The 22,755-nt window shown below is 46.0% G+C and overlaps 1 protein-coding gene across 1 annotated transcript in view; it reads right to left on the bottom strand.

Moving 5' to 3' along the window:
- The window catches only part of LOC145416532 (endothelin-converting enzyme 2-like), a 339,110-nt gene that overhangs the window by 76,076 nt on the left and 240,279 nt on the right, over positions 1-22,755 (bottom strand). The window contains exon 3 of the mRNA XM_080285497.1: positions 15,172-15,307. Coding sequence (XP_080141623.1) covers positions 15,172-15,307 — 136 coding nt within the window. The remainder of the gene's footprint in view (positions 1-15,171; positions 15,308-22,755) is intronic.

The raw sequence follows: 22,755 nt of genomic DNA, 5'->3' as shown, positions 1-22,755 counted from the left end.
AGACAGACAGACAAAAAAACACGCACTCTTCACAAAGTAACCCCATCCGTCTCTCTCTCTCTCTCTCTCTCTCTCTCTCTCTCTCTCTCTCTCTCTCTCTCTCCAATAAATTTAAAATAATATATAACTTGGAACCAAAGAAATTAATTTTATATCCATCCATCCATCATCCAATCCTACATTGCCCCATGAGGAGCGTAGAAGCCCGGGACTAGGCAGTTGGTCCCGACATTTAAGATGTGACCAGCCTCACTCATCCCTGACTGGCATTACGTGAGCAATAAACCCCAACCACCCCTTGGATATAAACCTTCACCGGCTCAATCCGATTGGAGCGCCGTAATTACCCACTAAACCACCAGGCGCCATAATTTGGTTATATGGTTACCACCCAGCGTAGTAAATGGTTTCCTGGTGTACAGGAAACCATTTGGCTTGTCACTCAGTGTAGAGTCACCCACAGGCAGAAGGATTAGGAAAGAATGAAGGAAAGAAAGACAGAAGAGGGAGTGTAAAGTCACCCACAGGCAGAAGGAAGAGGAAAGAATGAAGGAAAGAAAGACAGAAGAGGGAGTGTAAAGTCACCCACAGGCAGAAGGAAGAGGAAAGAATGAAGGAAAGAAAGACAGAAGAGGGAGTGTAGAGTCACCCACAGGCAGAAGGAAGAGGAAAGAATGAAGGAAAGAAAGACAGAAGAGGGAGTGTAAAGTGACCCACAGGCAGAAGGAAGAGGAAAGAATGAAGGAAAGAAAGACAGAAGAGGGAGTGTAAAGTGACCCACAGGCAGAAGGAAGAGGAAAGAATGAAGGAAAGAAAGACAGAAGAGGGAGTGTAGAGTCACCCACAGGCAGAAGGATTAGGAAAGAATGAAGGAAAGAAAGACAGAAGAGGGAGTGTAAAGTCACCTGCATAATTACATAAAAATAATTATAACTCAGCCTCTTCGCTCCAAGGACCTCATTCTGCCAAACGCGTCTATTTTTATCTACTCTGGCCGTAGATGAGAGAGAGAGAGAGAGAGAGAGAGAGAGTTATCTGTCAACCATCATTTTTTCACTTCTCACTTTCACTGCCATACCCGCGCCCACACCAGGAGACTGAGCCTGTATGAGTGAATTTTTATAGAAGTACTTGATCCTCTCTCTCTCTCTCTCTCTCTCTCTCTCTCTCTATTATTACGTAAGAATATATGAGGTCAATTCACTCTTCCTCTCTCTCTCTCTCTCTCTCTCTCTCTCACATTACCTAACACCTCCATAACGACCATACTCCTCCCCTCTCTCCCCCTACTTCCTCCCTCTCCCCCTCCCTCCTCCTTCCTTTCCCTCCCCACCCCTCACCTCCCTCCTCTTATTCTCTTCTTTACATATCTAACCACCCCTTCCTCTCCCCCTCCCCCACCCCCTCCCCCTCTCTTCCTACCTTCCCTCTCCTCTCCTCTTTACCTTCCTTCCTCCCCTCCCCCTTCCACTCCCCTCCCTCCCTCTCCCTAACATACCTTACCTCCCCTTCTCCTTCCCTCCCTCTTCCTTATCTCCTCTCCCCCTACCTCCCTTCCCTCCCCTTCCTCTTCATACTCCCCTAACTCCCATCTCTTTTCTCTATGTCTCCCCTCCCCTTCCCTCCCCTCTCTTACCCACCTACTTCACATCTCCCCACCTCCTATGCCCCCTCCCCCTCTCCTCCCCTCCCTTCTTTCCCCTCCCAAAGTTCAAAGTTCAACTAATTAATTTCCCTCAAATATGGTTATTCTTACAAATCGGTACACAAAGTCACAGACAAAAACAGTGTTGTCATATTCGATACATGACAACATCAACGACAAATCACTTAAAATTAACGTCCTAAGTTTAGATTTAAAAACATGACGGCTTCCGGAATGAGTGATATCAGTAGGTAAATTATTGCACAGTTTGGGTGCTAGTATGGTGATGGCTCTGGCACCATTGTTTGTTCTGGCTCTAGGCACAAAAAGGTTATGTCGCTGTCTTGTTGTACCAGCTGTTTTACTGACAGTGGACAACTTTAGATAGCACTCAGGATAAACACCATTGACAGCCGTATAAACAACTTTAGATAGCACTCAGGATAAACACCATTGACAGCCGTATAAACAACTTTAGATAGCACTCAGGATAAACACCATTGACAGCCGTATAAACAACTTTAGATAGCACTCAGGATAAACACCATTGACAGCCGTATAAACAACTTTAGATAGCACTCAGGATAAACACCATTGACAGCCGTATGAACAACTTTAGATAGCACTCAGGATAAACACCATTGACAGCCATATGAACAACTTTAGATAGCACTCAGGATAAACACCACTGACAGCCTTATAAACAACTTTAGATAGCACTCAGGATAAACACCACTGACAGCCTTATAAACAACTTTAGATAGCACTCAGGATAAACACCATTGACAGCCTTATAAACAACTTTAGATAGCACTCAGGATAAACACCATCGACAGCCATATAAACAACTTTAGATAGCACTCAGGATAAACACCATTGACAGCCATATAAACAACTTTAGATAGCACTCAGGATAAACACCATTGACAGCCATATAAACAACTTTAGATAGCACTCAGGATAAACACCATTGACAGCCTAATAAACAGTGGTACGTCTGTCAAAAATAGTTTTATCTTTAGCCACTTTAATTCCTTTATGATGGGGGTTACATGGTCATACTTTCTTGCTCCCCCAATAGGTACTTTAGCAGTATTTTGTAATTTCTGAACCTTGTGAAGTAAGGTATCATTTGTCGCACCCCATATACCTGTACAGTAATTTATTATGCAAAGAACTAGAGATTGTACAACAGTTTTTCGAGATGACTTATCCAAGATTTCACTTATTTGATTAATGAACATAAGTGTTCCCATGACTTTCTTATTTAATTCAATAACATGCACATCAAAAAGCATATATCTGTCAATGTAGACACCTAGATTTTTTACACTAGTGCTCGGGTAAATGTGCTCGCCAGAACAATTTATGACAGTGTTAGGAGGAATATGTGATAGAAGTCGTCTATTACCTATGATGATACATTGTGTTTTTCTTGGATTTAGCATAAGTCCATTTCTAAGAAAGTAATGTTTTGCAATCCGTAAGGTTCCTTCTGTTTTGGAGATAAGAGCCTCGAGATTATTTATAGTGTCAGCCTGGAGAAATTGGGTATCATCAGCATATTGCACCAAAGAACATCCATTTATACTCTCAGCAAGGTCATTAACATAGATGGTAAACAAGACAGGACCAAGGATTGAGCCTTGAGGGACCCCGTAAGCTACATTCAATTTATCAGATATAGTGTTGCTCAGGCGGACAGATTGAGTCCTATTTTCTAGGTAACTTTTGAACCAGAAGCAGTCAGTATTAATCTTAGCACATTTACTGAAAAGAATGTCGTGACTAATACTATCAAAAGCTTTGGAGAGGTCACACAAGGTTAACAGTGTAACTTGCTTAGAGTCCATGTTATCGTATATTTTATCTGTTATGACAGTAAGAGCGGTCTCGGTGGATAATCTACACGAAATCCATGTTGGGTATTAGACAGTGATTTGTTGGATTCCAAGAAGTGTATGAGCTGATTGGTAACAACCTTATCGAGTATTTTAGAGACAATGGGCAATAGTGAGATTGGTCTGTAATTGCTTACATCATTTACATCACCACTTTTAGAGAGAGGAAGTACCTATGCATGTTTCCAGGCCGTAGGAAAAATACCTGTTGTGATAGAATTGATAATACAGGTTAAGTAAAAAGCTATAACACAGTGCGTCCTCCTATCCCCCCCCCCCCACTTCGCCCCCTCTCCTCTCTTCTCCTCTCCCATCTCTTACCCTCCCCTCCCCTCCCCTCGACCCCTCTCCTCTCTTCTCCTCTCCCCTCTCTTACCCCCCACCTTCCCTCCCCTCCCCTGCCCTTCCTCCTCTCTCCGTACCCCTCCAATTCATTCCTCCCCCACTCCCCTCTTCTCTCCCCTCTTTTTTTTACCTCGCTCTCTTTCTCTTTTTTCTCTCTCCTCTTGAGAAGTGATATATTCAAATAGCCTCGGAGGACAATACGTCTTGAAATATCTGGCAGACATTACCCCCCCCCTCTCTCTCTCTCTCTCTCTCTCTCTCTCTCTCTCTCTTACTATCACCCACCTTTCTACACCTTCTGTTTCACCCTTCTTATCTCTCTCTCTCTCTCTCTCTCTCTCTCTCTCTCTCTCTCTCTCTCTCTCTCTCTCTCTCTCTCTCCGTTCCAGCCTTCCACTTCCCTCCCTCACTCCATCCATTTTTTCTCTCTCTCTGTCTCTGTCTCTCTCTCTCTCTCTCTCTCTCTCTCTCTCTCTCTCTCTCCTTTTTTTTTTCCTCCTTCCTTCTCTCCCTCATCATTTCTCTCCTTTCAACCCCCCCTCCCCCCTTCCTTTTCCCCTTCCTTTCTTTTCTTCCTTTATGGCCCCACTCATCTTCTCTCTCTCTCTCTCTCTCTCTCTCTCTCTCCCTTCTTTATCTTCTAATTTCGTCCTCCTTCCCACGTCTCTCTCTCTCTCTCTCTCTCTCTCTCTCTCTCTCTCTCTCTCTCTCTCTCATCATCCCCTCCTCAGTGACGCGTCGTGAGGAAAGGGGGGGGACGAAAAACAGAGTCATCTTCGTGGCCACAATCTCTTGACATCCATCCACATCCACATCATCCACCTCACATCCACATCCACATCCAAGCTCTCCACATCCACCCAGGCTCTCCACATCCACATCATCCACCTCACATCCACATCCACATCCACATCCACATCATCCACCTCACATCCACATCCACATCCAAGCTCTCCACATCCATCCAGGCTCCTCACATCCAGATCATCCACTTGGCATCCACATCACATCCACATCCAAGCTCTATACATCCACCCAGGCTTTCCCCATCCACACCCAGGATCTCCACATCCACACAGGCTCTCCACATCCACATCCAAGCTCCCCAACATCCACATCATCCACCTGACATCCACATCCAAGCTCTTCACATCCACATGACACTCACATACATATATCCTCCCCAAGTTAATATATATTTCTTACTACTACTACTACTACTACTACTACATTCTACATCCATTTGTATCCACTCTCCATCCGTCCACCCACACCCTCAACATCCACATCTCGTCCATTTAAACACCCACTCTATCCACCTCTATCCAGCCCTTCAACCATCCACATCCCATCCACTTTCATCCACTCCTATCCACTAATCACCCATCCATCCACTCTCTTCAAATCCACATCCCATCTATCTTACTCCACTCTATCCACACCTATCCACATCGTATCCACCCTATCCACTATCCACCCACCCATCCATCCACTGGACATCCACATCCCATCTATCTTACTCCACTCTATCCACACCTATCCACATCCTATCCACCCTATCCACTATCCACCCACCCATCCATCCACTTGACATCCTCATCCCATCTACCTTGCTCCACTCTATCCACACCTATCCACATTCTATCCACCCTATCCACTATCCACCCACCCATCCACCCACTGGACATCCACATCCCATCTATCATACTCCACTCTATCCACACCTATCCACATTCTATCCACTCCATCCACACCCTATCCACTATCCACCCAAAAACGTGAAAGATTCTGAACTCTTTTCCTTCGAGGCAAAATCCGGTGTTGAAATGTTAAGAGAGCTGGTTTCTCTCTCTCTCTCTCTCTCTCTCTCTCTCTCTCTCTCTTCATTCCTCCAACTTCTCTCTTATTTTCTTTCTTTTTTCCTCCAACACAGTCCTTAAATTATGTATTCCTCCTCCTCCTCCTCCTCCTCCTCCTCCTTCCTTCCTTCCTTCCTTCCTTCCTTCCTTCCTTTTCATTTCTCTTCTTTCACTTCCCTCCTTTCGACCCTTCCTTCCCCTCTTCCCTCCCTCTTTCTCTCCCTCTTCCCTCCTTCCTCTTGTCCCCGCCCCTTCCTCCCTCCTTCCTTCCCTCCTTCATTCCTTTGCTCTCTTCGAACTTTTTATCCCCTTCCTCCCTCCTTCTTTCCTTCTCTCCCTTCCTTCCTTCCCTCACCCTACATCCCATCCTAACACCACCCTCCCTTCTCCTGTCCTTCTCTCCTTCCCTCCATCCCTCCTTCCTTCCTTCCATCCCTCCTTCCTTCCTTCCATCCATCCATCCATCCATCCATCCTTCCTTCCTTCTTTTCTTCCTTGCACCCTTTCCTCCCTCCTTTCCTCCCTCCTTCCTTCCTTCCTTCCTCACTCCCTCCCTCCCTCCCTCCCTCGTTCGTTCCCCTCCTCTCTTCCACTCTTTCCACCCCGTTCCCTCTCTCCATCCCTCTTTCTCTTCCTTCATACTTTCTCTCCCTTAGGTCGACCCTTGTACCTCCTTCCCTCCCTCATTTTCTCCCTCCTTCCTCCCTCCCTCTCTCATTTTCTCCCTCCTTCCGCCCTCCCTACCTCCCTCCTTCCTTCCTTCCTATCTCCCTCCCTCCTTCCTTCCTTCCTCCCCTTTCTTCAACTCTTTCCACCCTCCCTCCCTCCCTCCTTTCTCCCTCCTCCCTCCCTCCAGCCAGTTATCGTGAAGGGTGTGTTTTCAGTCTCGCCTCCATCCGCACTTTCCATACCCATTATATTTCTTGAGAGAGAGAGAGAGAGAGAGAGAGAGGGGGAGGGGCAGAGACAGAGACAGACAGACAGAGACAGAGATTTTTTTCACCCCTATCACTTCTAATATCCACCTAATCTGAAGGAAAATATATATATGAGGATACTAAGGGGCAATGTCTAGAATAAATCGCCCAGGAAGAGGCGTTAAGAACTCCCCCAAAGCAGCGTAAAATACCTTCGGTCCGATTCTGAGCGTATATGATTCCGTGGTGTGGATTGCGTCTCCTTCTACAAATCCGGAGGAGAGAGAGAGAGAGAGAGAGAGAGAAGAAAGAAGGAGGCAGATGAAGGAGAGGAGGATAGGTAAAAAAATAAGAGGGGGGGGAGGGAGGGAGGGGGAGGAAAATGAGGAGGAAGAGGTGGCTGGAGGGAGGGAGGAAAAGGAGGAGGAGGGAGGGAGGGAGGAAAAGGAGGAGGAGGGAGGGAGGGAGAGTTAGGAAAAGCAGGGAAGAGGAAAGGACGAAAAATTGGAGGGAGGGAGGGAGGGAGGGAGGGAGGAAGGGAGGGAGGGAGAGATAAAGGAAGGGAGGATGGAGGAACTTTCAGAGGATAATTTTCACACTTTTCCATCTCTCTCTCTCTCTCTCTCTCTCTCTCTCTCTCTCTCTCTCTCTCTCTCTCTCTCTCTCTCTCTCTCTCTCTGAATCTACAATCCCCCCTCCCTCCCTCCCTCCCTCCCTCTCTCTCCTCCTTCCCTCTTCCTTCTCCATTACCTCTCTCCATCAACCCCTCCTTCTCTCTCCCCCTGCTCCCCTCCCCTCCCCTCCCCTCGTCTGCAGGGTCCCCATTCACTCTCACCTTACACACTACTTCTCTCAAAACTTTGCTTGTGAGAGAGAGAGAGAGAGAGAGAGAGAGAGAGAGAGAGAGAGAGAGAGCCACGAACATCATCATCATCTCGGGGAGTCTCGTATAATCTCGCATAATCCCTTCTCTCGCGACAAATTATCTCGCCGCGAAAAAAGAGAGAGAAAGAGAGCAAAAAAAAGAGAGAGAGGGAGGGCTGAAAGAGAGAAGGAAATGAGAGAGAGAGAAAATGAGAGGATTAGAGATGAGGATAAAAGGAAGAAGGAAAATGAAAGGAAATGAACGATAGATGTAAAGGGATCTATCTATCTATCTATCTATCTATCTATCTATCTGTCTATCTATCTATCTATCTATCTTATCTATCTATCTGAAATATGACTGATTAACTGAAGACCTAAGTGGATCTGTCTATCTATCTATCTATCTATCTATCTATCTACTTACCTACCTACCTACCCATCATCCATCTACCTACCTACCTATACCTACCCGTCTATCTACGCTACCTACCTACCTACCTACCTATATCGATCTACCTATCTATCTATCTATCTATCTATCTCTCTGTCTACCTACCTACCTATATCTATCTGTCTCTGTCTATCTATCTATCTACACCCTAACCCCTCCAAATCGAAGGAGTGAGAGTTAATAAGGAAGCTCCCTAACACCTTTTCCTGTGCGATTTATGTTGCATACTACGCATTACTGCCCTCTTCCGTGGTATATAAATCCTTAAATCGCCATACTCAGCATAAATAATAAAAAGAAGGATATTAACCACCCGTAACCAAAAATAAATCGCTCAGGAAAAGGCGTTACGGGCTCTGGATTCCGAAGTGGGTGAATAGGAAGAATAGAAGCGAGGCTTGATTGGAATTCCTTATTCTTTCTAGTAAGGGTTAGAGAGGGAGGGGAGGGGGAAGTGGAGGGGGAGAGGGGAGGGAGGGGAGGCGAAGGGGAGAGGGAGGGGAAGGGTAAAAGAGAAGGGGTGGTGGAAGGTAGGGTAAGGGAAGGGAGAAGGGGGAAGGAAGGAGAGGGAGGAGAGAAAGGGAAAGGAAAGGGGGAGAGAAAGGGGAAGGAAAGGGGGAGAGAAAGGGGAAGGAAAGGGGGAGAGAAAGGGGAAGGAGAGGGGGAGAGAAAGGGGAAGGAAAGGGGGAGAGAAAGGGAAAGGAAAGGGGGAGAGAAAGGGGAAAGAGAAGGGGGGAGGAGAGGGAGGGGAGGAAGAAGGAGGAAGGTAAGAGGGGGAGGGAGAAGGGGGAAGGAGAGGGAGGGGAGAGGGGGACGTAAAGGTGAGGGGAAGGGGTGGGGAGGGAGAGGGGAAGGGGTAGGGTAGGGTAGGGTAAGGAGGAGGGAGGGGGAGGAGGGGGAGGGGGAGAAGGCAAGGGGGGTCACTTAATTCTCTCTCTTAGGCCTACAAACCACACAGGCCTATTCTCAATTTTGGTCCTCTCCATAGACCCATTTTTCATGCATTCCTTTTCCAAAAAATTTTCGCCTTTTTGTATATTTCCGAAGGCAGCCAAACACCATATATTTGTCTTTTCATATCTATCTATCTGTCTATCTATCTATCTATTGGCCAAATTAAAATATTATTGATACGTTGACTAGGCATAAGACTGTCTTGCCTCCATCCTGAATGCTCAGCTGCAGCAAGAGATTAACACTACGTAATGATGCTAGTCACGAAGAAGTGCTATGGAAAGGGTGTAGGGCTAAGGAGAGGGAACTTGAGCTAATTGATAAACAGCTCAAACAAACAAACATACAAAGGAGGTGCAAAGAGAGAGAGAATAAGGGTGTGTGTGTGTGTGTGTGTGTGTGTGTGTGTGTGTGTGTGTGTGTGTGTGTGTGTGTGTGTGTGTGTGTGTGTGTGTGTGTGTGTGTGTGTGTGTGTGTGTGTGTGTGTGTGTGTGTGTGTGACAGAGAGAGAATTTTCCAAGGCCTTTACCTACGAATAAGTATTTAGGTCTGACTACTTAAATCCCATCCTAGAGTACTTTACTGAGTGCAGTATTTAAGTGCTGGTATCGACACTGCTCAGCGCTCCACTCAGCAAAGAAGAGTACATAAGCGCTAAGTGCAGTACCGTTGGATTAAAACGCAGTGCACAGCGAAATCACGTGCGTAAAACAACGAATTATTTAAAACAGAGTGAATGACCAACTAATATTTCGTTACGTCACAAGCAGGAGGTGTTACAATTACCTGAGTGTCGAATGCGGAGTGAAGTTTGAAATTCTTGGTAGCATGTCTTCTCCCAAATTGTCATTTCTGTCACTGACCTACCGTTGTTATATTCTGATTTGTTCCATCTCAATAAATGTCTTCGTTATTTTACATGTATCTGTTTTACGGAAGGGAAACGGTAAAAACAAATTATTACTCCTGGGTGTAGCAATGTTCTCAGTGACTAAGTAAAAAAAAATATCATCCACTGAAGTTTCCTCGTCAAGATATGGATGTTTTCCTGATCGTTTACACCTGCGTTCTGATTTACTGGAGGGTCAAGGTAGAGATCATTACTACTAGGCACAACAAGCGCTGATTGGGTTACACTTCGTTTAGAATCTTTGACATAACAACGACGCCACGGAAAGATAGTCGTTTCCCCAACAAAACATAGACGGTTCCCTGGGGGTAGGGGGGTTTCAAGAATACTCCCCCAGTATCCCTGCTTGTCGTACGAGGCGACTAAAAGGGTTGGTGGTGGGTTAGTGCCCCACCCCGTAAAAAGAACTACTTAAACAAGCGAATAAAGCGCCTCGGACCAGGACGGACCACACGTTGACGACTAAGGAACGGACGAAGGACATTCTGAGGGTGGGAACGTGGAATGTGAGAGGAGTGAATGATGAAGTGAAAGAGAGAGAGATTGTGCAGGTGCTTGTGGATGCAAGAATGGATATATGTGGATTGACTGAAACTAAATGGCAGGTGAAAGGGTGAGAGAGTGGGAATATGGTTTAGGTATATGTGCGGGAGTTAATGAGAATGAGAGGGCAAGAGAGGGAGTATGTCTGATGATAAGCAAGAAGTGGAAGGAGAATATAAGAGAGTATGGAACAGTGGGTGCAAGGATTGTATGGGTGAGGATGAAAGTAGGTATACAAGCGTGGGCGATTGTATGTGTGTATGCTCCGACAGAGGATCGAGTGGCAAGAGTGAAAGATGAGTTTTGGGCGGGACTAGAAGCATGTATGAACAAGTTTGAGAGGAGCGAGAGAGTGCTGTTGATTGGAGACATGAATGGCAAAGTTGGGAATGTACGAGTGAATGGAGTGGTTGGTCAGTGGGGTGTGCCAGCTGACGTAGATGGGAATGGTAGTGCTTTGGTGGACATCTGTGTTGGTAAGGGGTTGACAATAGCCAACACCTACTTTCGGCATAAGATGATCCACCGGTATACATGGAGAGTAATGAGGAGGATGGATGGTGAACTTGTTGAACGAAAGGCAATGATAGACTACGTGTGTGTGGATGAGCGAATGAGAAGACAAGTGTTGCATGCAAGAGTGTGGAGAGGGTGGGGGAATGGAATCTCGGACCATCACTTAGTGATGGCCAAGGTAGAGCTGCAAAGAAAATGGTTGAGGAGACGAAGGGGAAGACAGGAAGAAACAGCTCCTATGAGAAGAGTGGAGAAGTTGCAAGATAGTGAGAAAATGGCAGAGTATAAGGGCATAGTGGAAGAAAGATTGGGAAGGTATCAGCTAGAGCAAATGGAAGGGGTGGACGACGTATGTAAGATATTCACGGAAGAGATAAGCGCAGCGTGTGAGGTGGTTTGTGGAGTGAGGAGGAGGTGCAAGGGTGTGCAAGGGACAGCATGGTGGAATGATGAGGTGAAACAAGCTGTGGAACAAAAGAAGAAGGCATATAGTGAATGGCTAGCGAGTAGAGGTAGGGGAGAAGATGAGAGAGAGAAGAGAGAGGTATGTGTGAGCAGGAGAAGGGAGGTGAAGAGACTGGTGAAGGAGAGTAAGAAGAAAGTGGATGAGGAGTTTGGGAGGAATCTGAGTGTGAAATGGAGGGAGAGTAAGAAATTGTTTTGGAAGGAGGTAAAGAAAGTAAGGCAGTGTGAAAGGGGAAATAGTAGGGGAGTGAAAGATAGGAATAATAGATTGTTGGTGGAGAAGAGAGAGAAATTGAGGAGATGGAAGGAGCACTTTGAGGATTTGTTGAATGTAGAGAGTGAGAGCAGTGCGAGTATAAGTGGTTGTGGAATGGCTGGGAGAAGAAGAGATGAGAGGAGGGAGGAAGAGATCAGTAGGAGGGAAGTAGTGGAAGCAATGAAGAAGATCAAGATGGGAAAGGCCCCAGGAATTGAAGGAGTGTGCGGTGAAATGCTGAGGTATGGGAGTGAGATTGTTGTGGAGTGGACATGGAAGTTGTGTAGATTGGCTTGGGAAGAGGGAAGGGTTCCAGAGGACTGGAAATCATGTACAATTGTTCCTTTATACAAAGGAAAGGGGGAGAGAGAAGTATGTGGTAACCATAGGGGTATTTGCCTTCTTAGTGTGACTGGAAAAATATATGGTAGAATACTCACTGATAGGGTTAGGCATATGACAGGGGAGCTAGTTGGAGAAGAACAAGGGGGATTTAGGAAGGGAAAAGGGTGTATAGATCAGGTATTTGTTCTAAGATGTTTAGTGGAGATGTATCTAGAGAAGGGAAAGAAAGTGTATGCTGCCTTCATGGACTTGGAGAAAGCTTATGACAGAATAGATAGGCAAAGTATGTGGAAGGTATTAAGAACATATGGAGTGGAGGGGAAATTGTTGAATGCTGTGAAGAGTATGTAAGAAGGAGCTAGGGCTACGGTGCGAATGGATGGTGAGCTGAGTGAGTTCTTTGATCTCAACGTGGGACTGAAACAGGGTTGTGTGATGTCTCCATGGCTGTTTAATATATACATGGATGGGGTTGTAAAGGAGGTGCAGGGTAGGGCAGTGGATGTGGGGCTGGCTCTAATGAATGAGGGCGAGATTTGGAAGATTCCGGTGTTGCTGTTTGCTGATGATACAGTATTGTTGAGTGAAGATGAATGGGAGTTGCAAGGTTTGGTGAATGAGTTTGGGACAGTGTGTAGGAAGAGGAATCTGAAAGTTAATGTAAACAAGAGTAAAGTTATGGTGCTGAGAGGAATGAAGTCACAGAATGTACAGTGAGGTTGGATGGTGAGGATATGGAGAATGCGAGTACATTCAAGTACTTGGGTAGTGTGATGAGTAAGGATGGAACTTTGGGGGATGAAGTGCGTGAAAGGGTACAGCAGGGAAGGAAGGTTGTTGGTTCACTGAAAGCAGTGATGAGAAATAGGGAGGTGAGTATGGAAGTTAAGAAGTCACTGCATGATGGTATTGTGATCCCTACCTGACGTATGGAAGCGGGGCGTGGACCTTGCAAGAGGGGAATAGGTCATGAGTGAGAGCAGTGGAAATGAGTTACTTGAGAGGAGCATGTGGAGTGACGTGGAGGGGCAGGTTGACGACTGAAGAAGTGACGGAACGTTGTGGGGTGGACGTGGATGTGGTTGAGAAGATTAGGAGAAATACACTGAGGTGGTTTGGACATGTGGGGAGAATGGAGAATGAAAGACTAACTAAGAGGGTGTATGTAGGTGAGGTGGAGTGAGGGAGAGGGAGGGGTAGACCGAGGATGAGGTGGAGGGATGGAGTTGAGAGGTATATGAGGGAGGGGGGAGTGAGTTGGGGGGAGGGTAGTCAAGTGGTGGGTGACAGAGCGACTTGGAGGCGTTTTGTCTGCGGCCACCCTCTGCGGGATTAGGGCGTCGGGCTATAGACAGATAGATTCTAATTTACTCCAAGCAGCAAGACAGTGATTGCCACAGAGCACAGACAGAACTGGATTTTAGGACACTTGTGAATCGTTTACATGATCTTGGCTGGTCGTTGCCCCGTCAGATTGGATAAGTTAGGTCATGCACAGTGTTCGTAAAATAGTTTCTTGTTTTTTAGCTGTTGTTCTACAGGTGTATTCTAATTTGCTGAAGGTGTATGATGCAGAATTATTACCAGGGGTCACGATTACAGCCAAATTTTTGACACAAATAGGTTAGGGTATGATCAGTTTTCCATTAATGTGCTTCGAGGTTAATTTGTACATACCCACTAATTAACTGGATGAATATACTGGTAATGAAGACTAATTACCATGGAGTAGAGCTGCTGATTGTTAAGACATTATTTGCGAAGCTCTACCATCACGTCACAAAACATTACTCTTGGGTTAGTGTGGCATACACTCTATCTATCTATTGCCAAGCGCCTTAATCCTGTTCGGGGTGGCCACAAACAAATCGCCTCAACGTCGCCCTGTCCCCCCGCCATTCCACTGCCCGGCTCCCAACTCACACCCCCCTCTCTCATATACCGGCATACTGTTATCTGCATTTTTTCATCGGCAAATCAGCAACAAGTATTTGCAACCTTACAACACAAGCTTTGTTATATTTACTAAGTCATGGCTGAATGGCGGAAAAACGTCCAACGGGGAGATGTTGAATTGAAATTGTCTGTACATGAGAAAAGTGGAGTTAAGGACTCACCATTACACAGGTGCATCTTTGTAATTTCTACGTACTGTAACAAAACATTGCAAGTACTTTCATTTCTGTGCCACTGATCTTGCATAGGCTGTTTGTCTGTGGCGTAACATCCGCAAATCTATCATTATACTGTAAAATCATTTCAACTTGGTCTAATTTTTTTATATTAATTCGTTTGAAGCGTCATAAATAGGATCACAATAGCATGTCCTGTTTGTCTATAATTTGTCGCCTTTCACCTTCTCACTCGTCGTTTTTGTGGTACTGGCGTCTTGACTGAGTACAATGAGATGCACTTAAGTAACCTCATCGGGGGTACTTAAGGTTCTCGTCTTCAAAGTGTACTTAAGACCAGTAAGTAGTTTGGTAGGTATCACTTAAGTATAACTCGTGAATAATTTCGTCTACTAATTGTACTTGGTGATATTAAGTATTTTTGGTGGTACAGGTTCTCTCTCTCTCTCTCTCTCTCTCTCTCTCTCTCTCTCTCTCTCTCTCTCTCTCTCTCTCCTCTTTCAGGCACTCGCCCAAACACTCACATGCTTCAAAATCAATGATAAAAGTTACCTCATTCTCTCTCTATTGTATGGAGAGGGAGAGAGAGAGAGAGAGAGAGAGAGAGAGAGAGAGAGGGAGGGAGAGAGAGAGAGTGTGTACCGATTGAAAGCACAGGTAATAACTCAGCCTAATTAGAGGTGTTCATCATCTCACCTGTTAATTACCTCTGCCCTTCCCTTAATTACACCCCCGTGAGTGATTACAGGTAGGCAGGGTTAGGTAGGGTAGGGTAGGGTAGGGTCGGGCAGGGTAGGGTAGGGTAGGGTTGAGTTCTGTTGGGTTGGGTAGGGTAGGGTAGGGTAAGGCAGGATAGGGTACGGTAAGGTAGGGTAGGGTGGTGTGGGTTGGGTTTGACTTAATACCAATCTAATACCAGTACTACAGCATTAAATCCAACAGTAATACCAAGACAAGAGAAAGATAGCAAGAATCATACCAACACCAAAAGAATAATACCACACGAATACCACATAAAATACCAGCCAGGGTAATACCACCACAATACCACTTCATACCACTCACCCTGGTGTTTGAGGGAGTCTGTAATGGACCATCTTGACCTCGTAGGGGGCACGGGGTGGTCCTGGAGCCAACCCCCACAGGAGTACCCCCAAAAATCTTCACACGGCCATCTTCCACGGTCGAGATTTCCTTGAAGCTGAAAAAAAGAAAGACAAGAAATAAGTCTTCCATTTTACTCTCTCTCTCTCTCTCTCTCTCTCTCTCTCTCTCTTTCTCTCTCTCTCTCTCTCTCTCTCTCTCTCTCTCTTTCTCTCTCTCTCTACTACCCCTGATTGCATCCCCCCATCCCACCCCACCCCAACAGGTAAAAACCCAACACCCCCCCCCTATCTATCTATCTATTGCCAGACGCCTTAATCCCTACGGGGTGGCCACAAACAAATCGCCTCCACGTCGCTCTGTCCCCCGCCAGTTCACTGCACTGCTTCCAGCTCACACCCCCCTCCCTCATACACCTCTCCACTCCATCCCTCCATCTCATCCTTGGCCTCCCCCTCCCTCTCTCCCCCTCCATCTCTCTCACATACACTCTCCTCGTCAGTCTCTCACTCTCCATCCTCTCCACAGGGCCAAACTATACTCTTTTCACCTTAACTTGGCCCAGATTTTCCTTTCGCTGTTTTACGTAGCTCAGTGGCAGAAAAAGACAATACTACGGCTCTACATCCTTTCCAAAGCACTTCTTCGTGACAAGCATCATATTCTCGAGTAAATTTTAGACCAGGTTAGGGCAGAATGGGTATAGAATCACATCTCATACTCTGCCTCCTCCTCTCACTTACATTTTTCAACTCTGACTCTTGACTCAACCTGTTCCATCCAATCTTAGCGAATATCCGAAAATCATCTCATTCTCAGTCTTCCTCTCCCTCCGTCCCAGGCCGCCCCTCTCTTACCTGGTAGCTCATTAACCTGATCTACGAAGCGAGTTACCTGCCCACGCACCTAATACTCCTAACATATTTCCATTAGCTACTTATTTTTCTAACACATTCGTAACTTTTTAACTTACGCAAAATTACGCTCGTCTCAAACCCGTATTTTCGTTGTTAAGAAAGCTCCCTAACACCTCTTTCTTAGCGATTTATTTTTGGATACGGCTGGTTACGTATTTTTGAACGTTATTTATGAAGAGTATGGTGAGACAATGGGATGATTTAAGATTCTCTCTCTCTCTCTCTCTCTCTCTCTCTCTCATTTGTATTTATGAAGAGTATGGCGATAGATACTGAAATGATTTAAGATTTCTCTCTCTCTCTCTCTCTCTCTCTCTCTCTCTCTCTCTCTAATCACCTCATTCCGCCCCTCCTTCTCTCTGTCATTTCCTTGTTATCTTGGCTTTCCTTCTCTTTCTTCCTTCTCTTTTTACTCTCTTTTCTTTCTCTTTCTTTTCCTCTTTATTTTTTCTCTTCTTTCGTTCATTATCCTCTCTCTCTCTCTCTCTCTCTCTCTCTCTCTCTCTCTCTCTCTCTCTCTCCACAACACTTGAGGAAAAAAGTGAGAATTTCTAAGTAAAGGAAAGTGAGTGAGTTATAATTGATGAGAGAGAGAGAGAGAGAGAGAGAGAGAGAGATAACTCAGCATTCAAGATAACTCAGTATATCCTGTGTGTGTGTGTGTGTGTGTGTGTGTGTGTGTGTGTGTGTGTGTGTGTGTGTGTGTGTGTGTGTGTGTGTGTGTATCGATTAGCATTCCTCCTACGTACCCCACACCTTCCCATGTCACCACTTCAGCACCAACACCCACCGTCCATACTGAATGCAGGCTAGGTCTCTCTCTCTCTCTCTCTCTCTCTCTCTCTCTCTCTCTCTCTCTCTCTCTCTCTCTCTCTCTCCTCTCTCTCTCTGCTATTTATTCGAACCGTAAGGGCAAGATTTTCCCTCTTCCTCTTCCACATCCTCTACCTCTTTCCACTTCCTCTTCCTCTCCCACTTCCTCTTCTTCTCTCCTCCTCCTCTTCCTCTTCCTCTTGCCACCCCTGGGGACGCGGGTAAAGAATACCTCCCCAGTATCCCTGCTAGTCGTAAGAGGCGACTAAAAGGGGTCTTTCTGCCTCCAGTCTTTCTCTCCTTACTGCCCTCTTTCTCCTCTTCTCTCTAGCCTCTTCTCTTGATATTCCTCTCTTTCTTCCTCTCTTCCTTCCTCTCTTCTCCCCTACCTCTCTTCTTGATACTCCTCTCTTTCTTCCAGTCTTTCTCTCCTTACTGCCCTCTTTTTTCTCTTCCATCTTACCTCTCTTCTTAATATTTCTCTCTTTCTTCCTCTCTTTTTATTTTCTCTTCTCTTTTCTTACGTTTCTTCTAAATAGATCTCTCTTTTTTCCTCTCTTTTATTTTCTCTTTTCTGCCTTGTCTTTCTCCTTAATATCTCACTTTCTTCCTCTCTTTATTTTCTCTTCTGCCTTACGTCTCTTGTTAATACTTCTCTCTCTCTCTCTCTCTCTCTCTCTCTCTCTCTCTCTCTCTCTCTCTCTCTTCTTCTCTTTAATTAATATTTCTCTCTTCCTCTCTTTTTTTTCTCTTCTGTCTTACGTCTCTTCTTAATATTTCTCTCTCTCTTCCTCTCTTTATTTTCCCTCCTCTTTTCTCCTACTTCTCTCTCTCTTTCTTCCTCTCTTTATTTTCCCTCCTCTTTTCTCCTCCTCCTCTCTCTCTTTCTTCCTCTCTTTATTTTCCCTCCTCTTTTCTCCTCCTTCTCTCTCTCTTCTACTGTTACTATATTTACACCAACCTCTCCTATTGACACCAACCTCTCCTATTGGCACCAACCTCTCCTATTGGCACCCAACCTCTCCTATTGGCACCCAACCTCTCCAACTGGCACCCAACCTCTCCTATTGGCACCCAACCTCTCCTATTGGCACCCAACCTCTCCTATTGGCACCCAACCTCTCCTATTGGCACCAACCTCTCCTATTGGCACCCAACCTCTCCTATTGACACCAACCTCTCCTATTGGCACCAACCTCTCCTATTGGCACCAACCTCTCCTATTGGCACCAACCTCTCCTATTGGCACCCAACCTCTCCTATTGGCACCAACCTCTCCTATTGGCACCTGGATGTTCAAACTCTCTCTCTCTCTCTTATTGGTCGATTTCTCTCTCTCTCTCTCTCTCTCTCTCTTTAATTGGTAGTTGGGGGGTTTATGTGGGTGTGGGAAGAGAAGGGTCCATCTAGATAGAAAGGAGGCTCTCTCTTATCTCTCTCCTCTCTTTTCTTTCTCTTCTCTTTTCTCTTCTCTCCTCTCCCCATCACCTTGCCTTCTTCCTTCTTTCCTTCCTTCCTTCCTTTCTCTCTTGGATAGTTTCTCCTTTATCGCCTTTTTTGCTCTCTCTCTCTCTCTCTCTCTCTCTCTCTCTCTCTCTCTCTCTCTCTCACTAATACCCTCATATTTCTCTCCCCAATACTTAACATCACTTACATTCCCTTATCCCGAGTCTCTCTCCCTTATCTTTTATCAACACCAGACCTACTGATAACTCAATATTAATCAGCCTGCCTCTCTCTCTCTCTCTCTCTCTCTCTCTCTCTCTCTCTCTCTCTCTCTGTATGCCCAAATTTTCCTTTTCCATATTAGTCTACTTTCTGCCGATCCTATAAAATTCCTTCAGGTTTTTCGTTCCTGCAAGGTATTACTTCCTCTCTTGTTTCCTGTACGGCAAATGCCGGAGGGTCTGGAGGGTGGGGGAGAGAGCCTTCTGCTGTGCTATCCTTTTCTCCTGCTCCTATGCACTATATTAGGATTAAGGCCGGACCACCTCGTAGGGACCGTAAGGTCTGTGTGGTCTGTGTATCTACGTAACTCTATGTAACTCTCTCTCTCGTTCTCTCTCTCTCTCTCCCTCTCTCTCTCCCAATCGCCTGATAAGACTCCGGTCACTTATCTTGGAGTTTCCAATATGTCAAAGATAAGAGATTACGAGGGAGGGGAGGGGAGGGGAGGGAAGTGGGGAAGGTGAGGGCGAGGGAGAGGGATGGAAGGGATAGGGAAGGAAAAGGAAAGGGAGGGGAGGGGAGGGGAGGGAAGGGAAGGGGAGGGGAGGGGAATATACCAGGTGGGTAGGTGGAATCATCAGGTGTTGGTATTTCAATTCTTAAAACTTGATTAATGTGGTGTGTGTGTGTGTGTGTGTGTGTGTGTGTGTGTGTGTGTGTGTGTGTGTGTGTGTGTGTGTGTGTGTGTGTGTGTGTGTGTGTGTGTGTGTGTGTAAGCGTCATCCATCACCTACACACAGACTCAGCTGGCCTCCCTTCACCCACACATCTCAATAATTACTCTCTCTCTCTCTCTCTCTCTCTCTCTCTCTCTCCACATCATCATCAGTCTCCATACAAACAGACAGAAAGATAGACAGATATGAACGTATGCATGCATGTACGTATATATGTATGTACGTAAATATGGATGGATGTGTGTACGGGTCTGCCTGCCGTATGTAAGTGTATGTATGTATGCCTGTATGTATGTGTATGTACGTGTGTGTACACCCGGAGACAAGAGAACGATATCGATTACACGATAAGGTGTACAAATTCATGTTACTCTTATTAGCCGCCAGGTAACAGTCTCTCTCTCTCTCTCTCTCTCTCTCTCTCTCTCTCTCTCTCTCTCTCTCTCTCTCTCTCTCTCTTACCAAACTTATAATCAATCCTTTTTTCTCCTCTCTCTCCTCTCTTCTCTCTTCTTCTCTTTTCCCTCTCCTTTCTCTTCCCCTTTTCCCCTATCTGCTCTCTCCTCCTCTCTTTTTTTTCTTCTCCTCTCTTCCTCTTCCCTTCTCTCCTCTCTTCATTTCTCTCTCTCTCTCTCTCTCTCTCTCTCTCTCTCTCTCTCTCTTTCTCTCCTCTCTTCTCTCCTCTGCTCCTCTCATTTCTTCCTCTCTCCCTCTAATGCTCTCTTCCTCTCACTCTTCTCTCCTCTCCCTCTCTTCCCTCTCAGCTGTCTTCTCCTCCTCTCTCTCCCTCCTCTTTCCTCTCCCTCTCCTCTCTTCTCTCCCTCTCTCCTCTCTTCTCTCCCTCTCTCTCCTCTCTTCTTCCACTCCCTTTTCTCCTAGTACCCTTCCCTCCTCCCTCCTCCCTCTCTCTCTCTCTCTCTCTCTCTCTCTCTCTCTCTCTCTCTCACTTCTCCCTCCCCCTCCCCCTCTCCCTCACCTGCCCAATCCCTCCTACAGGTGAGATGGCAGACTCATCAATAACCACTACGTTATTTATTCACTCTTAAATAAATAACACCTGAATAACACCTGTAATTTATGGGCAGGTAAAAAAATATAAAAAGTGAGAGAGAGAAAGAGAGAGAGAGAGAGAGAGAGAGAGAGACGCACAGGTGTTCGAATATAAGATGCTTTACGAACTCACATCAAATTATCACACACCTGCTGAGGACAGGTGTGGATAGATAGATAGATAGAAAAACAGACAGATAGATAAATAGATAGACTGATATTTTTCTTTCTTCCTTCTTCCTGTCTCTTCTTTCTCTCTTCCCTCTTCCTCTCCTTCTTCCCTTCACCTCTCTTTTCCTCCTCCACTCTCCCTCCGTTTCCTCTTTCCTCCATTCTTCCTCCTTCCCCCCTCTTTTTCCCCTTCAATCTCCTTCATATCCCCTTATTCCCCTCCCCTCCCCTCCCCTTCCCTCCCCTCCCCTCCATCCATCAAGGGAGTAATTATTTCTTGTGGGGAGAGGGGGAGTTGATATGTACCCCCTCCCCCTCCCCTCTTCCCCCCCTTTCCCCTCCCCTGTTTCCCTCTCCCCCTCCTCTCATTACCCTCCACCTCCCACCTTCCCCCTTCTCCCCTCTCCCTTTCCCTCCCTCACCCCCCCTCCCTTTCCCTCCCTCACCCCCCCTCCCTTTCCCTCCCTCACCCCCTCCCTTTCCCTTTTTCCTCTCTCCTCTCTTCTTTTCCTCTCCCCTTCCTCTCTTTCCCTCTCCTCCTCCCCCTCTCCCTCTCCCTTCTTTCCTCTCTCCTCTCCTCCTCCCCCTCTCCCTTCTTTTCTCTCTCCCTCCCCTTTCCCCTCCTCTCTTCACCTCTCCCCCTCCCCTCTTTCCCCTCTCTCTCTTTCATACTCTCCCCCCCCTATTTTATCTCTTCCTTCCCTACCCCTTCTATCTATCTATCTATCTATCTGTCTATCTATCTATCTATCTATATATTTTTTTGCTTTTCCTTCGTTATATTTCTCCATTTTACGTCATCAGCCCTGCATTCCTCCCCACCTCTCCCCTCCCACTTCCCCTTCCCCTTCCCTCCCCCCTCCCCCTACCCTAATCAGCCCCTCCCCCCCCAGTTAATGAGGAAGGAACACTTGGATTTTACTATCGGGGAGAGCAGGAGGGGAGGGAAGGGGAGGGGAGGGAAGAAGAAGGGAGAGAGGAGGGGAGGGCACACCTTTCCTCCCCCCATTCCCCCCACCCTTCCCCTCCCTCTCCCATCATCATCGTCTCTAACCCCTCTCTCACCTCCCCCTCCCCCTCCTCTCTCATCTCCCCCTCCCCTTCCTCTCCTATTTTCCCCTCCCGTATCCTTCTCCCACTGCTCTCTCTCTCTCTCTCTCTCTCTCTCTCTCTCTCTCTCTCTCTCTCTCTCTCTCTCAGTCTACCTACTTCTATCTATCAGTGATTAGTAACCAGCTAACTACCTACCAACCTATATACACAACGATCTCTCTCTCTCTCTCTCTCAATTTCCTTCATCTATATTTACTGCATAATTTCCTTCATTCCCTCCTTCATAATAGCTATAATAACCCTCTCTAATTAGTGCTGAGAGAGAGAGAGAGAGAGAGAGAGAGAGAGAGAGAGAGAGAGTTATTTAAATACATAGACCCTACACACATATCTCTCTATCTATCTGTCTATCTATGTATCCATCCATGCATCCATCCATCTATCTATCTATCTATCTATCTATCTATCTATTTATCTATCTATCGCTCTTGCCCCCCACTATTGAGGTAACACCGTCACACCTGTGCTCACTCACCTGGCCAACACCTGATCCACGTGTTTTATTACCTGTGGCTATTTTTAGTCCAGTCTCATTAGTGTCTATACCTGCCTAGTTTATTTCTCTAACTTATTTTTGTGCTCTCTCTCTCTCTCTCTCTCTCTCTCTCTCATCCTTTATCATCATCATCCTCTTCTTCATACTCGTCATCTCTTTTTCTTCTTCATCTTCTTTTCCTTCATCATCATCATCATCATCATCATCATCATCTTTATCCATCCATATATCCCAATCGCTCCCTCATCCAGTCATTATCTAAGTGCATAATTAACACCACAGAACTGCTAATTAACCCACTAATTACTGTACCCCACTTCAATCCTAAGCACTATGGCTACTTAACAACAATTACACTTACTGTCTTTCATCCTTTATTCTCTTATATTCTTATTTCTTCCATGCGATTTGAGCATGCTTTGTCAACGCCTCTTTCATGCTTTAATCTCTCTCTCTCTCTCTCTCTCTCTCACACACACACAAACATATGCCTGTAAATGTATCTCTATCTATCTCTAGCCAGACGCCATAATCCCGTTAGGTGTGGCTGTTTGAGTTAGTTGTTTTACGGGGAGGGGCA

Source organism: Coenobita brevimanus, chromosome 106 (assembly GCF_032717465.1).
Source record: "Coenobita brevimanus isolate Jiangsu-jjx chromosome 106, ASM3271746v2, whole genome shotgun sequence".
Lineage (NCBI taxonomy): Eukaryota > Metazoa > Arthropoda > Malacostraca > Decapoda > Coenobitidae > Coenobita > Coenobita brevimanus.
The sequence above is the reverse complement of the archived record's forward strand: the minus strand, read 5'-3'. Positions and strand labels throughout refer to the sequence as shown.